The sequence below is a fragment of the Rana temporaria genome, chromosome 9 (genome assembly GCF_905171775.1).
Source record: "Rana temporaria chromosome 9, aRanTem1.1, whole genome shotgun sequence".
In the NCBI taxonomy this organism is placed as follows: Eukaryota; Metazoa; Chordata; class Amphibia; order Anura; family Ranidae; genus Rana; species Rana temporaria.
The window spans coordinates 10,169,928-10,187,427 of NC_053497.1; the positions used below are offsets into that span (position 1 = coordinate 10,169,928).

General features: G+C 50.7%; 1 protein-coding gene across 1 annotated transcript in view; it reads left to right on the top strand.

Annotated features, from left to right (window-relative positions):
- Positions 1 to 17,500, top strand: part of RBM18 (RNA binding motif protein 18) — a 30,428-nt gene that overhangs the window by 2,272 nt on the left and 10,656 nt on the right. Inside the window, exons 2-4 of the mRNA XM_040322762.1 lie at positions 2,933 to 3,054; positions 6,298 to 6,424; positions 17,105 to 17,191. Of these exons, the coding sequence (XP_040178696.1) occupies positions 2,942 to 3,054; positions 6,298 to 6,424; positions 17,105 to 17,191 (327 nt within the window). The 5' untranslated portion in view covers positions 2,933 to 2,941. The remainder of the gene's footprint in view (positions 1 to 2,932; positions 3,055 to 6,297; positions 6,425 to 17,104; positions 17,192 to 17,500) is intronic.

The window sequence follows — 17,500 nt, forward strand, 5'->3', positions numbered from 1 at the left end:
TTCATGTAATCTGATTATAAATATCAATTTCCAGCAGAACAGAACTGGACTCACCTTGTATGCTCCGCTCACACAATCCGTCTCCAACCAATCGCAGCCCTCCGCCGCTAATCACCCGTCCCGGGGCGCGGGGGGGGGGGGGGGGGGCGCGGTCATCGCCGGACAGATCTTCATCTACACTGTGCAGGGAACATTCCAACAAAGAGGACCTGTCATCAGACATGAGAGCAGCCTGCTCAGTGATGGCAATGGAAGAAGAGCTGCGTCAGGTTGTTCACACAGCTTTATTGACAATGGACATTGCATGCGGCTCCCCCGCCAACGCGTTTCACCCTCCTGGGCTCTCTGAGACTCCAGAGGCTGGATGAGCGCGGAGCCGCAACACTTCTTCAGGATTTTTATTTGTATTAAAAGGGTCCCAGTAAACCCCCCAGCTCACTATTCCCCCCCCCCACACACTCGGCAGATCCCACAGCTCCGCTGATCCCACACTGAGTAGTAACCCCCCAGCTCTGCTGACCCCCTTGCTCAGCAGTACCCCCAGCTCTGCTGCACCCCTATTGAATAGTAACCCCCTTGCTCAGCAGTACCCCCAGATCTGCTGCACCCCTATTGAATAGTAACCCCCAGCTCTGCTGACCCCCTTGCTCAGCAGTACCACCAGCTCTGCTGCACCCCTATTGAATAGTAACCCCCCAGCTCTGCTGACCACCTTGTCCAGCAGTACCCCCAGCTCTGCTGACCCCCTTGCTCAGCAGTACCCCCCAGCTCTGCTGCACCCCTATTGAATAGTAACCCCCCAGCTCTGCTGACCACCTTGTCCAGCAGTACCCCCAGCTCTGTTGCATCCCTATTGAATAGTAAACCCCAGCTCTGCTGACCCCCTTGCCCAGCAGTACCCCCAGATCTGCTGCACCCCTATTGAATAGTGACCCCCTTGCTCAGCAGTACCCCCAGCTCTGCTGCACCCCTATTTAATAGTAACCCCCAGCTCTGCTGACCCCCTTGCTCAGCAGTATCCCCAGCTCTGTTGCACCCCTATTGAATAGTAACCCCCAGCTCTGCTGACCCCCTTGCTCAGCAGTACCCCCCAGCTCTGCTGCACCCCTATTGAATAGTGACCCCCTTGCTCAGCAGTACCCCCAGATCTGCTGCACCCCTATTGAATAGTAACCCTCTGCTCTGCTGACCCCCTTGCTCAGCAGTACCCCCAGCTCTGTTGAACCCCTATTGAATAGTAACCCCCAGCTCTGCTGATCCTCTGCTTTTCTGATCTTCCTCTCTCTCTTGCCCCCGCTCACCTCCTGCTATATTGCTCCCATGCTGTGCATCACATGCGACATCTTTCCAGTTTCTCCTGCTCCAGTCCCCCAGCTCTGCGGATTCCCCACTAAGTAGTAACCCCCAGCTCTGCTAACCCACCCCACTCAGTAGTAACTGTCAGCTCTGCTGATCCTCCTCTCTCTCTGGTCCCCACTCACCTCCCGATCTTTTGCTCCCACGCCGCGCACCACTTGTGACATATTCTAGTTTTTCCTACACTGGTCCCCCAGCTCTGCTGATCCTCCCCCTCTCTCTCGCTGGTCCCCACTCACCTCCCAATATATTGTTCCCAAGCTGTGCACCACATCTTCTTCTAGTTTTTCCTACACTGGTCCCCCAGCTCTGCTGACCCCCCCCCCCCCATTTAGTAACCCCCAGCTCTGCTGATCCTCCTCTCTCTCTCTGGTCCCCACTCACCTCTCGATATATTGCTCCCACACAGCGCACCACGTGCGACAACTTCTAGTTTTGCCTACACTGGTCTCCCAGCTCTCCTGATCCCCCGTTTAGTAACCCACAGCTCTGTTGCCCCCCCCCCCCCACACTCCGTAACCCCCAACTCTGCTGATCCTCCCCTCTCTCTCTGGTCCCCACTCCCCTCCCAATATACTGCCCCCCCCACACTCAGTAACCCCCAACTCTGCTGATCCTCCCCTCTCTCTCTCTCTGGTCCCCACTCCCCTCCCAATATACTGCTCCTAAGCTGTGCACCACGTGTGACATCTTCTAGTTTTTCCTACACTGATCCCCCAGCTCTGCTGACCCCCCCCCCCCCGGTCAGTAGTAACCCCCAGCTCTCCTGATTTGCCACTAAGTAGTAACCCCCGGGTTCTGTTGCACTCCATTTTCAGTAGTAACCCCCAGTTCTGCTGCACCCCCGCTGAGTAAAAACTCCGTGCTCTGCTGGTCCTCTGCTGAGTAGTAACTCCGTGCTCTGCTGATCCCCCGCTGAGTAGTACCTCCATGCTCTGCCGATCCTCCGCTGAGTAGTAACTCCGTGCTCTGCTGATCCTCCGCTGAGTAGTAACTCCGTGCTCTGCTGATCCTCCGCTGAGTAGTAACTCCGTGCTCTGCTGATCCTCCGCTGAGTAGTAACTCCGTGCTCTGCCGATCTTCCGCTGAGTAGTAACCCCCAGCTCTGCTGAACCCCCGCTGAGCAGTAACTCCGTGCTCTGCTGATCCCCCTGCTGAGTAGTAACTCCGTGCTCTGCTGATCCCCCTGCTGAGTAGTAACTCCGTGCTCTGCTGATCCCCCTGCTGAGTAGTAACTCCGTGCTCTGCTGATCCCCCTGCTGAGTAGTAACTCCGTGCTCTGCTGATCCCCCGCTGAGCAGTAACCCCCAGCTCTGCCGATCCTCCGCTGAGTAGTAACCCCCAGCTCTGCTGAACCCCCGCTGAGTAGTAACCCCCAGCTCTGCCGATCCTCCGCTGAGTAGTAACCCCCAGCTCTGCTGAACCCCCGCTGAGTAAACCAAAACATGATCATTTAGGTTGGATGGCACGTGGTCACCAGTTATGCTTTAATATAAAGTTGTTGCTGTTGTAGATGACACAATGTGAGGACAGACATTGGAGTAAAAGGCTGACAATCTTTATGTATTTCTATTAGGAAGAATCGATGGAGGAAGACTTGAAGAGGTTGCCGCTGGAGAACGCTTCGATCCTCTCTGAGGGCTCCCTGCAGGATGGACATCGGCTGTGGATCGGAAACTTGGACCCTAAAATCACAGAGTAAGAGATTCTTTGTAGAAATAACCAAATCTGCGCTCTTACAGCCCTTGTATATGAGGGCAGAGGGCCCCAACCCCCCCCCCCCCCCCCAGTACCAGTCTGTGGCCTGTTAGTAACCAGGGGCCGCACAGCAGGGGGGAGGTGAGCGGTGAGCACAGTCTGTGTCTTCTCCCCGGGTCTCCCACACCACTGACGGGTGTCATCCTATCAGCAGGGCGGTGATAGTGAGAGTAGGAAAAGAAGGTGGGGACCATGACTGCAGGGGGGCGCTGTGATGTAAAGGGAGGGGGGCGCTGTGATGTAAAGGAGGGGGGCGCTGTCATGTAAAGGAGGGGGGGCGCTGTGATGTAAAGGAGGGGGGGCGCTGTGATGTAAAGGAGGGGGGGCGCTGTGATGTAAAGGAGGGGGGGGCGCTGTGATGTAAAGGAGGGGGGGCGCTGTGATGTAAAGGAGGGGGGGCGCTGTGATGTAAAGGGAGGGGGGCGCTGTGATGTAAAGGGAGGGGGGCGCTGTGATGTAAAGGGAGGGGGGCGCTGTGATGTAAAGGGGGGGGGGCGCTGTGATGTAAAGGGAGGGGGGCGCTGTGATGTAAAGGGAGGGGGGCGCTGTGATGTAAAGGGAGGGGGGCGCTGTGATGTAAAGGGAGGGGGGCGCTGTCATGTAAAGGGAGGGGGGCGCTGTCATGTAAAGGAGGGGGGCATCAGGAGGGGCGCTGTGGTGTAAAGGAGGGGGGCGCTGTGGTGTAAAGGAGGGGGGCGCTGTGATGTAAAGGAGGGGGGCGCTGTGATGTAAAGGAGGGGGGCGCTGTGATGTAAAGGAGGGGGGGCGCTGTGATGTAAAGGAGGGGGGGCGCTGTGATGTAAAGGAGGGGGGGCGCTGTGATGTAAAGGAGGGGGGGCGCTGTGATGTAAAGGAGGGGGGGGCGCTGTGATGTAAAGGAGGGGGGCGCTGTGATGTAAAGGAGGGGGGGCGCTGTGATGTAAAGGAAGGGGGGGCGCTGTGATGTAAAGGAAGGGGGGCGCTGTGATGTAAAGGGAGGGGGGCGCTGTGATGTAAAGGAGGGGGGGCGCTGTGATGTAAAGGAAGGGGGGGCGCTGTGATGTAAAGGAAGGGGGGGCGCTGTGATGTAAAGGAAGGGGGGGGCGCTGTGATGTAAAGGGAGGGGGGCGCTGTGATGTAAAGGAAGGGGGGGCGCTGTGATGTAAAGGAAGGGGGGGCGCTGTGATGTAAAGGGAGGGGGGGCGCTGTGATGTAAAGGGAGGGGGGCGCTGTGATGTAAAGGGAGGGGGGCGCTGTGATGTAAAGGGCTGTGATGTAATGTAAAGGAGGGGGGGCGCTGTGATGTAAAGGGAGGGGGGCGCTGTGATGTAAAGGAGGGGGGCGCTGTGATGTAAAGGGAGGGGGGCGCTGTGATGTAAAGGAGGGGGGCGCTGTGATGTAAAGGAAGGGGGCGCTGTGATGTAAAGGAAGGGGGCGCTGTGATGTAAAGGAGGGGGGCGCTGTGATGTAAAGGGAGGGGGGCGCTGTGATGTAAAGGGCTGTGATGTAATGTAAAGGAGGGGGGGCGCTGTGATGTAAAGGGAGGGGGGGCGCTGTGATGTAAAGGAGGGGGGCGCTGTGATGTAAAGGAAGGGGGCGCTGTGATGTAAAGGGAGGGGGGCGCTGTGATGTAAAGGAGGGGGGCGCTGTGATGTAAAGGAAGGGGGCGCTGTGATGTAAAGGAAGGGGGCGCTGTGATGTAAAGGAGGGGGGCGCTGTGATGTAAAGGAGGGGGGGGGGCGCTGTGACAGCCCCCCTTTACAGTTCATAACCCTTTATATCACAGTGCCCCTTTTACAGTGCATTCCTCAAATGTAAAGCGGGGGCTGTAATGAAAAGGGGAATGCTCTGTACTGTATAGGGGGCTGTGATATAAAGGGGAATGCTCTGTAAAGGGGAATGTGAGGTAAAGGGGGGCTTTGATGTAAAGGGGGCTGTAATGTAAGCATCGTATATTTAGTTTTACATATTATGATATTTTTTTTTGTTTAGTGGGGTCCATTTTTGCTGTTTCTTTCCCTTTTTTTTTTTTTTAAATCAAAAGGAAGAGGATCTGCCCCTTTCCTCTAGGGGGGGATCGGAGGGTCAGTTGGGTGTAATCAGACGGAGGAGTCCTAGCTGCCCATAGAGCAAGGGATCGGCATACAGAACCCCCTTGCTGATCTAAACAGAGTCCGCCCCGTACGAGAGGGGCCTAACGCCCCAATGGAGCAGTAGTGCAGCGACCTCATTGGTTTCTTCCTTCTGCTCCATAACTGATGGTCCACACCTCCATATGGACTCAGGGGAGGGGGCTTAAGAAATGGCGTGCAAGAGCACCCTTTGTTTTTGTTTTTTTTTTGTAGTTTGGGTGTGATTTATAAATTGTTTTGTGGTGTGTGTGTTTGTTTTTTGCAAAAAGTGGAAAATGCCTTTAGGCTGCATTCACACCTGAGCGTTGGTCGTTCGGTCGTTTTTATGCTTATTTGCGCGTTTGCATACAGCGTCGTCCGACGTGTTTGTACTTGACGTTTTTTATTTTAGCCAATAGGAAAAATGATCATCTTTTCATCACTTGTTGCTATGTTGGTAGATTTTTTTAATCTTCTGCATGGGCGACAAGTTCTATTGATTAAAGCGACGAAACGCCCGTAGCAAACGCTCGTTGTCGCGCTATTCGCTTGAATCGAGCGTTTCCATTACTTTCTATGGGAAATGGAAACGCTCAAAAACGACCAAACCGCCCGATACGCGCGACAAAAAAGGGTCCGGAACTTGTTTGAGCTTCAGGCGTTCGGCGTGGAGATGTGAACCATCTCCATAGGGAATAATGTATTTTTTCCCCTCTAGCGTATTTGAGCGTCGCGCTTCAGGCGACAAAACGCTCAGGTGTGAATGCAGCCTTAGGTAGTTTAGCAAAAGACAGCTGAGCAGGGCTTACACCAGACAACAAAATTCAATTCTGGCAGATCGACAGGTATTACATTTTTATATTTATTTTTTATTATTATTTTATTCATTTATTTATTTTGTGCAGGTACTTTCAAAACATGGAGATATGTGCTGTATGTTTTTATTTTGCCATGACATGCCATATTCTTCTTTTTTTTTTTTTTTTTTTTTTATTTTTTTTTGATAGTCAAATGTTTGAACGTAAAATTGTTGTTTTTTTTTTTTTTTTTCAGTTTAGAAATGTTGAATTTTTTCATTGTTTATTCTTTTTAGGTACCATCTGTTAAATCTCCTGCAGAAGTTCGGGAACGTGAAGCAGTTTGATTTCCTGTTTCACAAGTCCGGCCCCCTAGAAGGTCAGCCCCGGGGGTACTGCTTTGTGAACTTTGAGACTAAACTGGTAAGTTTCTACAATCCTCTTCTGTTTTTTTTTATTTTTATTACAATTTTCTTCCCCACATGCTGTGTAACTAATATCCGTCTTAACCACTTGTCACCCAGACCAGTTCTGATATTTCTCTCCTACCTAAAATCTGAATTTTTGTTTTGAAAATCTACTTGGCCCAAACATTAATAGGTAGAGTTAGGCCGATTTATCAGTAGATACGCCGACCTAACTCAGAATCTACGCCGACGTATGTTTAAGTGTATGCTCAAACAGAGATACGCTTAAACATATCTAAGATAGGACGGCGCAAGTCGTCCTATCTTAGATTGCAATATTTTGGATGGCCGCTAGATGGCGCTTCCATTGTGTTCGGCGTAGAATATGTAAATGAGTTGATACGCCGATTCACGAACGTACGCCCGGTCGCCGCAGTCGATTTACGCCGTTTCCGTAAGGCATTAGCAGGCCTAAAGTTATTCCATCTATTAGGTGGAATAACAATGTTAAAGTATGGCCGCCGTTCCCGCCGCGAGAGTCAAATTTTTTACGTTGTTTGCGTAAGTCGTCCGCGAATCGGGATTTACGTCGTTTACGTGCACGTCGAAATCAATAGGCCCGTGCGGCGTACTTAGCCGCAATGCACACTGGGAAATGTAGGCGCCCGGCGCATGTGCAGTTAAGAAAAAAAGTAAAAAACATGAGGTCCAGCCTCATTACCATAAAACACGCCCCCCTCCAACACATTTGAATTTGTTGCCCTTACGCCCGCCCGCTTTAGGCTACGCCGCCGTATATTAGCAGGCAAGTACATTGAGAATCATGTACTTGCCTAGCTAACTTACGGCGGCGTAGCCTAAACACGCTAAGCTACGCCGCCGTAACTTTAGTCCTATCTACCTGAATATATATATATATATTTAAAAATTACTGTATCTCACAATAGTAAGTACACCCCTCACATCTTTGTAAATATTTTCTTGTATCTTTTCATGTGACAACACTGAAGAAATGACGCTTTGGCCCAAATTCACAGAGAGCAAGGCGCACATTACGCCGCCGTAGAGTAACCAATGTACGCTACGCCAACGCAGCGCAGAGAGGCAAGCATTGCATTCAGCAAGCCAGTGCTCCCAACGCTGCGCCAGCGTGGCGTGGGATTCGAAGGCGTACGCCGGCATAGGTGGAAGTGGGCGTGACCCATGCAAATGAGGCGTGACCCCATGCAAATGATAGGCCGAGCGCCAGACAAATACGTATCACGAACTGCGCATGGGCCGAGATGTGGACACATCCCCCCTGCGCCTGCTCACAACCACGTCGGAACAACTGCCTAAACTGCGCCGGATCACTGCGTGAACGTAACCTACGCCCAGCCAGACACACGTCCAACGTAAAATACGCCGGCATGTGTTCCCTGGTGCTGACCTGTGCATGTCTGCTGCTGGGTTGCACCTCCTTTATGGGGAATAACTTTACGCCGGACGTACAGCTTGCCCGCACCTCTCGTAGCCTGCGCCGGGCACACGCAGGTTTGTGAATCGCTGTATTTCCCTCATTTGCATGTTTGAATGGATAATCAATGGGAGCGGCACCATGCGTCCAGCCTAAATGTGCGCCCACTCTACGCCGGCGTAAGCAAGCTACGTCGGCGGGGTGTAGCCTGGTTTTAGGCGCATCTCTGTTTGTGGGTCTGGCGCACATTTGCACTTACGTCGGCGTAACTTGTTAAAAAAAAAAGTAAGTTACGGCGGCGTAGTGTATCTTGGATACGCTACGCCCAACGCAAAAATGCGCCGATATACGTGGATCTGCCCCTTTGTATCTACAATGTTGTGTAGTGAGTGTACAGCTTGTATAACAGTGTACATTTGCCGTCCCCTCAAAATAACTCAACACACAGCCATTAATGTCTAAACCGCTGGCAACAAAAGTGAGTACACCCCTAAGTGAAAATGTCCAAATTGGGGCCCAATTAGCCATCCCCCCCCCCCCCCCCGGTGTCATGTGACTCGTTAGTGTTACAAGGTCTCAGGTGTGAATGGGGAGCAGGTGTGTTAAATTTGGTGTTATCACTCTCACTCTCTCATACTGGTCACTGGAAGGACAACATGGCGCCTCATGGCAAAGAACTCTCTGAGGATCTGAAAAAAGAATTGTGTCTCTACATAAAGATGGCCGAGGATATAAGAAGATTGCCAAGACCCTGAAACTGAGCTGCAGCACGGTGGCCAAGACCATCCAGCGGTATAACAGGACGGGTTCCCCTCAGAACAGGCCTCGCCATGGTCCACCAAAGAAGTTGAGGTCACGTGCTCAGCGTCATATCCAGAGGTTGTCTTTGGCAAATAGACGTATGAGTGCTGCCAGCATTGCTGCAGAGGTTGAAGGGGTGGAGGGGTCAGCCTATCAGTGCTCAGACCATACGCCGCACACTGCATCAAATTGGTCTGCATGGCTGTCATCCCAGAAGGAAGCCTCTTCTAAAGATGATGCACAAGAAAGTCCAAAAATTCTGAAGACAAGCAGACTAAGGACACGGATTACTGGAACCATGTTCTGTGGTCTGATGAGACCAAGCATGTATTTTGTGTCAGATGGTGTCAGGCGTGTGTGGGGGGGAGGGGCCAGGTGAGGAGGACAAAGACAAGTGTGTTTTGCCTACAGTCAGGCATGGTGGTGGGAGTGTCAGGGTCTGGGGCTGCACGAGTGCTGCCGGCACTGGGGAGCTACAGATCATTGAGGGAACCATGAATGCCGACATGTACTGTGACATACTGAAGCAGAGCATGATCTCCTCCCTTCAGAGACTGGACCGCAGAGTAGTATTCCAACATGATAACACACTTAACACACATAAACACACTTCCAAGACCACCACTGCCTTGCCAAAGAAGCTGAGGGTAAAGGTGATGGACTGGCCAAGCATGTCTCCAGACCTAAACCCTATTGATCATCTGTGGGGGATCCTCAAACGGAAGGTGGAGGAGCGCAAGGTCTCCAACATCCACCAGCTCTGTGATGTCATCATGGAGGAGGGGAAGAGGACTCCAGTGACGACCTGTGAAGCTCTGGTGACCTCCATGCCCAAGAGTGGTTAAGGCAGTGCTGGAAAATAATGGCGGCCACACAAAATATTGACACTCTGGTCCCAATTTGGACATTTTCACTTAGGGGTGTACTCACTTTTGTTGCCAGCGGTTTCGACATTAATGGCTGTGTGTTGAGTTATTTTGAGGAGACAGCAAATTTTACACTGTTATACAAGCTGTACACTCACTACTTTTGTGTGTGTGTGTGTGTATATATATATATATATATATATATAATCTCTATCTCTAATTTGCAGTGAGGGGGAAAAAGTATTCCCCCCCCCCCCATGCTGATTTTGTACGTTTGCCCTCTGACAAAGAAATGATCACTCTATAATTTTAATGATCGGTTTATTTTAGCAGTAAGAGAGACAAGAATAACAGAAAATATCCAGAAAAACAAAACTCATTCAAAAAAGTTTTATAAATTCATTTGCATTTTAACCACTTGCCTACCTGGCATTTTCACCCCCTTCCTGCCCAGGCCATTTTTCAGCTTTCAGCGCTGTCACACTTTGAATCACAATTGAACGGTCATACATCGCTGCACCCAAACTACATTTTTTTTAATTTTCTTCCCACAAATAGAGATTTATTTTTATGTTATTTGATCACCTCCTGCGGTTTTTATTTATTGCGCTATAAACAAAAGAAGAGCGACAAGTTTGGAAAAAAAAAAAAACTATTTTTTACTTTTTGCTATAATAAACATCCATTTTTTTTATTTTATTCAAATTTTTTCTCAGTTTAGGCCGAAACGTATTTTTCTACATATTTTTGGTAAAAAAAAAATCGCAATAAGGGTTTGGTTTGCGCAAAAGTTATAGGGTCTACAAAATAGGGGATCATTTTATAGGATTTATTTTTTTACTAGTAATGGTGGCGATCAGCGATTTTTATCGTGACTGCGATATTGCGACGGACACTTTTTTTTTTGGACCATTCACATTTATACAGCGATCCGTGCTATAAATATGCACTGATTACTGTATAAATGTGACTGGCAGGGAAGGGGTTAACACTAGGGGGCGTGGAAGGGGTTAATGTAATCCCTAATGAGTGTTTCTAACTGTGGGGGGAAGGGAGTGACTGGGGGAGGTGACCGATGGTGTGTCCCTATGTACAAGGGACACACCATCGGTCTCCTCTCTCCCTGACAGGACGTGGATCGGCGTGTTTACACACAGAGATCCACAGTCCTGCTCAGTTACTGGGCAATCGCAATTGCCCGGCGGCCATTGCGGCTGCCAGGCACGCGCATCGGGACGCGGCGGGAGTGGCTTAAAAGGGCGCACCGTCATATGACGTCCACCCAGATCAATGGGGTCTGCTTCCCGCCGTCATTTGACGGCGGGCGGTAGATAAGTGGTTAACCACTTGCCGACCGGCTCTCGCCGATATACGTCGGCAGAATGGCACGGGCTGCGCAAATCAACGTATTTTTATTACGTCGCATTAAAATCGCGACATTGTGGGTGCGTGCTCCGTGACCGTGCCCAGACCAATTTTCAGCTTTCAGCGCTGTCGCTCTTTGAATGACAATTGCGCGGTCATCCAATGCTGTACCCAATTTATTTTTTTTCCCACAAATGGAGCTTTCTTTTGGTGGTATTTGATCACCTGGGCGGTTTTTTATTTTTTGTTAAAAAAAAAATGTAAAATACAAAATCAATTTTTTTTTTTTTTATATATATTTTTGTTATAAAATTTTGCGAACGGGTCATTTTTTCTCTTTTATTTGATGGACGCTGATAAGGCGGCACTGGTGGGCACTGAGAGGTTGCACTGATGGGTGGCACTGAAGGGCATTGATAGGTGGCACTGGTGGGCACTGAGAAGTGGCATTGATAGGTGGCAGTGATGCGCACTGTTAGGCAGCACTGCTAGGTGGCACTTGTGGGCACTTTCAGGTGGGAATTGTGGGCACAGAGGAGGCAGATATGCCTCCTTCCTCTTCGGGACCGATGTCCCTTTCACATAAGCCGGTGATCGGCATGAGGAGAAAAAAAAGATTACCGTTTTTTGTTTACATCACGTGATCAGCTGTCATTGGCTGACAGCTAATCACATGGTAAGGGGACGGAACCGGATTTTTGATCACACGAGTCTCAGTAACTGGGGTGTTTACAGCACGCGAAGGATGGGACGCCTCTATTGACGTCCTCCCGGCATTTGGGGTCCACGCTGTAGCCGTCATTCGGATATAGCGCGGACGCCAAGTGGTTATTAAAAAAAAAAAAAAAAAAAAGCGCGCTTGTAAGATGGCTGCACAAATACCGTATTTTCCGGCGTATAAGAAGACCCCCTAATTTTCCAGCTAAAATGATGGTTTTGGGATATACTCGCCGTATAAGACGACCCCCTTCCTACTAGTCTGACAGGAACAGGCTTTTTCCAGCTTTTCTCAAATCTCACTGTGCCATTCCACATGCCTCGCTGTGCCATTCCACATGCTGCCCCCGCTGTGCCATTCCACATGCTGCCCCGCTGTGCCATTCCACATGCTGCCCCGCTGTGCCATTCCACATGCTGCCCCGCTGTGCCATTCCACATGCTGCCCCATTACGCCATTCCACATGCTGCCTCGCTGTGCCATTCCACATGCTGCCTCGCTGTGCCATTCCACATGCTGCCTCGCTGTGCCATTCCACATGCTGCCTCGCTGTGCCATTCCACATGCTGCCCCGCTGTGCCATTCCACATGCTGCCCCGCTGTGCCATTCCACATGCTGCCCCGCTGTGCCATTCCACATGCTGCCCCGCTGTGCCATTCCACATGCTGCCCCGCTGTGCCATTCCACATGCTGCCCCGCTGTGCCATTCCACATGCTGCCCCGCTGTGCCATTCCACATGCCTCGCTGTGCCATTACACATGCCCCGCTGTGCCATTACACATGCCCCGCTGTGCCATTACACATGCCCCGCTGTGCCATTACACATGCCCCGCTGTGCCATTACACATGCCTCGCTGTGCCATTCCACATGCTGCCCCGCTGTGCCATTCCACATGCTGCCCCGCTGTGCCATTCCACATGCTGCCCCGCTGTGCCATTCCACATGCTGCCCCGCTGTGCCATTCCACATGCTGCCCCGCTGTGCCATTCCACATGCTGCCCCGCTGTGCCATTCCACATGCTGCCTCGCTGTGCCATTCCACATGCCCCGCTGTGCCATTCCACATGCCCCGCTGTGCCATTACACATGCCCCGCTGTGCCATTACACATGCCCCGCTGTGCCATTACACATGCCCCGCTGTGCCATTACACATGCCTCGCTGTGCCATTACACATGCCTCGCTGTGCCATTACACATGCCTCGCTGTGCCATTCCACATGCTGCCCCGCTGTGCCATTCCACATGCTGCCCCATTCCACATGCTGCCCCGCTGTGCCATTCCACATGCTGCCCCGCTGTGCCATTCCACATGCTGCCCCGCTGTGCCATTCCACATGCTGCCCCGCTGTGCCATTCCACATGCTGCCCCGCTGTGCCATTCCACATGCTGCCCCGCTGTGCCATTCCACATGCTGCCCCGCTGTGCCATTCCACATGCTGCCCCGCTGTGCCATTCCACATGCTGCCCCACTGTGCCATTCCACATGCTGCCCCACTGTGCCATTCCACATGCTGCCCCACTGTGCCATTCCACATGCTGCCCCACTGTGCCATTCCACATGCTGCCCCACTGTGCCATTCCACATGCTGCCCCACTGTGCCATTCCACATGCTGCCCCACTGTGCCATTCCACATGCTGCCCCACTGCGCCATTCCACATGCTGCCCCACTGTGCCATTGCCGACCTCACTGTCACAATCTCCCTACCTTCTCCTGTTTGTAGTTGTCAGGCTGTGGGCGTCCATTATTCAAAAGCCGCGCCTCCTCCTCCATGCTGTTCCGTGATAGGCGGAACACTCATTTTCCCAGAAGAGCCTCTGTTCAGTGTTCCGCCTATCACGGGTGTCCTCTCGTCCGAGACCGTGGATGAGAAGGCATCCGTGATAGGCGGAACACTAAAACAGAGGCTCTGCTGGGGAAATGAGTGTTCTGCCTATCACGGAACAGCATGGAGGAGCGCGGCTTTTGAATAATGGATGCCCGCAGCCTGAACACACCTCAGGTACCCGGCGTGTAAGATGACCCCTGAGTTTTAAGGCATTTTTTTTACATGCCAAAAGTCGTCTTCTACGCCGGAAAATACGGTACGTTATGCCATAAAGCAGGGCTTGACAAATTTGCTTGGAATCTAGGAGCCAGCTAAAAAAGTTAGGAGCCAGAAACGCGCCCCGTCCCTCTGAGCTCGTGCGCATAAGCGAACGCATACGTGAGCAGCGCCCGCATATGAAAACGGTGTTCAAACCACACATGTGAGGTATCGCCGCGATTTGGTAGAGCGAGAGCAATAATTCTAGCCCTAGACCTCCTCTGCAACTCAAAACATGCAACCTGTAGATTTTTTTTTTAACCACTTAAGCCCCGGACCATATTGCTGCTTAAAGACCCAAGGGGTTTTTACAGTTCGGGACTGTGTCGCTTTAACAGACAATTGCGCGGTCGTGCGACGTGGCTCCCAAACAAAATTGGCGTCCTTTTTTCCCCACAAATAGAGCTTTCTTTTGGTGGTATTTGATCACCTCTGCGGTTTTTATTTTTTGCGCTATAAAAAAAATAGAGCGACAATTTTGAAAAAAATGCAATATTTTTTACTTTTTGCTGTAATAAATATCCCCCAAAAACATATATAAAAACATTTTTTTTCCTCAGTTTAAGCCGATACGTATTCTTCTACCTATTTTTAGTAAAAAAAATCGCAATAAGCGTTTATCGATTGGTTTGCGCAAAATTTATAGCGTTTACAAAATAGGGGATAGTTTTATTGCATTTTTATTAATTTTTTTTTTTTTACTACTAATGGCGGCGATCAGCGATTTTTTTCGTGACTGCGACATTATGGCGGACACTTCGGACAATTTTGACACATTTTTGGGACCATTGTCATTTTCACAGCAAAAAATGCATTTAAATTGCATTCTTTATTGTGAAAATGACAGTTGCAGTTTGGGAGTTAACCACAGGGGGCGCTGTAGGAGTTAGGGTGCACCTAGTGTGTGTTTACAACTGTAGGGGGGTGTGGCTGTAGGAATGACGTCATCGATCGTGTCTTCCCTATAAAGGGAATGACGCGATCGATGCGCCGAAACAGTGAAGCACGGGGAAGCCGTGTTTACACACGGCTCTCCTCGTTCTTCAGCTCCGGGGAGCGATCGCGACGGAGCGGCTATAAACAAATAGCCGCGCCGTGGTCCCGGATCGCTCCCCGAGCGGACCCGACCTCCGCATGTAGCGGGGGGGGTCCCGATCGGACCCCCCACCCGCTAATAGGCGAGGACGTACCTGTACGCCCATGTGCCTGTACGTGCCATATTGTGGACGTATATGTACATGCGGGGGTCGGGAACTGGTTAAACGTTGCCTATGGAGATTTTAAAGGGTGAAAGTTTGTCGCCATTCCACGAGCGGGGGCAATTTTGAAGCGTGACATGTTGGGTATCAATTTACTTGGCGTAACATTATCTTTCACAATATAAAAATGAATTGGGCTAACTTTACTTGTGTCTTTTTTATTTTTTTAATTAAAAAGAAAAGTGTATTTTTTCCCAAAAAAAGTGCGCTTGTAAGACCGCTGCGTAAATACGGTGCGACAAAAAGTATTGCAACGATCACCATTTTATTCTCTAGGGCAGGGGTCTCCCATACTTTTCTAACAAAGGGCCAGTTTATTGTCCTTCAGACTTTAGGAGGGTTCGAATTGTGGCCAGCAGGGGCAGAAAATGTCACAGGCCCAGCATCAGTAAGAATAAATATGGCCTCAGGGTTGGTGGTCAATAGGAGGAGGAGGAGGAGGAGTAGTGCCGTGCCCTTATTAGTAGGAGAAATTGTATCCCGTTATTGGTATCGGTAAAAGAAATAGTGCCCCATTGTTGGTGTCAGTGGGAGAAATGGGGCCCCATTGTTGGTGTCAGTGGGAGAAATGGGGCCCCATTGTTGGTGTCAGTGGGAGGAATGGGGCCCCATTGTTGGTGTCAGTGGGAGAAATGGGGCCCCATTGTTGGTGTCAGTGGGAGAAATGGTGCTCCAAGGGCCGGATAAAGGCTAGCAAAGGGCCACAGTTTGGAGACCCCCTACTCTAGGGTGTTAGACTAAAAAAAAAATATATATAGCCGGATTCAGGTAGAGCGGCGTATCTCTGTGCAGGCGTAGCGCAGCTCATATGCGCTACGCCAATGTAACAGAGGCAAGAACAGTATTCACAGAGCACTTGCTCCCTAAGTTATGGCGGCGCATCGTAAATGGGGCGCGTAAGCCCGCCTAATTCAAAGTAGGCAGGTAGTGGGCGTGTTGTATTACAATGAAGCGTGACCCCATGTAAATAAATGGCCGAACGAACGGCGCATGCGCGCGCATGCTCAGAATCACGTCGCATATACTCCCTAAGATACGACGGCTCAATGCCTACGACGTGAACGTAACCTACGCCCAGCCCCATTCACGTACTACTTGCGCAAACGACGTAAAATCCGACGGCTGTTCCGACGTCCATACCCTACATGACTTACACCTGCTATTTGGTGCTTTATCTTATAGCCGGACGTACGCCTTACATAAACAGCGTAGCTTACTGCGACAGGCGTAAGTACGTTCGTGAATCGGCGTATCCAGGTCATTTACATATTCGACGCATAAATCAATGGAAGCGCCCCTTGCGGCCAGAGTAAATATGCACCCAAGATACAACGGCGTAGGAGACTTACGTCGGTCGGATGGAGCCGAAATTCAGGCGTATCTCCTTTGCAGAATCAATCGCATAGATACGACGGCGCATCCGCGGACTTACGTGGCGTATCAGTAGATACGTCGGCGTAAGTCCTTTTGAATCCAGGCCATAATGTTTTGGGGTTCTAATTAGAGGGAATGAGATGGCAGTGAAAACAGACAGGGGAAGATCCATTAGCATTTCTGTTTGTCTTGTCATACCAACGGCCACCACAAGATGGCGCCAGATCACAGAAGGAAGCATAGGCCTGCAGAAGGCCGCAAAGCCGCGGCCCGACGCGATCACGCGGTGGGGGGCACACGGAGACACAGGATACCCCCAGCTGTGCCGCGCCAGGTCGCTAATTCTAGTCCTGGCGCCCGGGGGTTTGACGAACCCTGACATAAAGTTTTGCAACAACCGCCATTTTATTCTCTAGACCAGTGATGGAGAACCTCGGCCCCCCCCAGATGTTTTGGAACTACATTTTCCATGATGCTCCACTACACTGCAGAGTTCATGAGGATCATGGGGAAATGTAGTTCCAAAACATCTGGGGTGCCGAGGTTCTCCATCACTGTTATAGGGTGTCTGAAAAAAAAGAATAATAATAATGTTTGGGGGGGGGGGGAATGGTCGTGTAGACTTTTTTTTTTTCCCACTGTAGGCCCACACATGGGGGGGGGGGGGGGTGACCCTTTTACTTTTCTGATCAAGACTTCATATCGGTTTTAATAAATAAATATATATCGGAGTCATTGTTCTTTTTTTTTTTTTTGCTTTGAACAGGAAGCAGAAAAAGCCATCCAGCGTCTCAATGGGAAGATGGCGTTGTCGAAGAAGTTGGTTGTCAGGTGGGCCCATGCTCAGATAAAGGTAATGACGCCGCACACCTCTCTAACTTGGGTTCTGATAAAGTGGACCTGAACTAAGAAATCAAAGATTTGCTATATTAGGGCGTGGCTGCATTTGTGGGGGACATGGCTGCATATGTGGGGGACATGGCTGCATATGTGGGGGGGACATGGCTGCATATGTGGGGGACATGGCTGCATATGTGGGGGGGACATGGCTGCATCTGTGGGGGGACATGGCTGCATATGTGGGGGACATGGCTGCATTTGGGGACACATTTTAAATAAAGTATCGGTATTCGGTATCGGCGAGTACATGAAAAAAAGTATC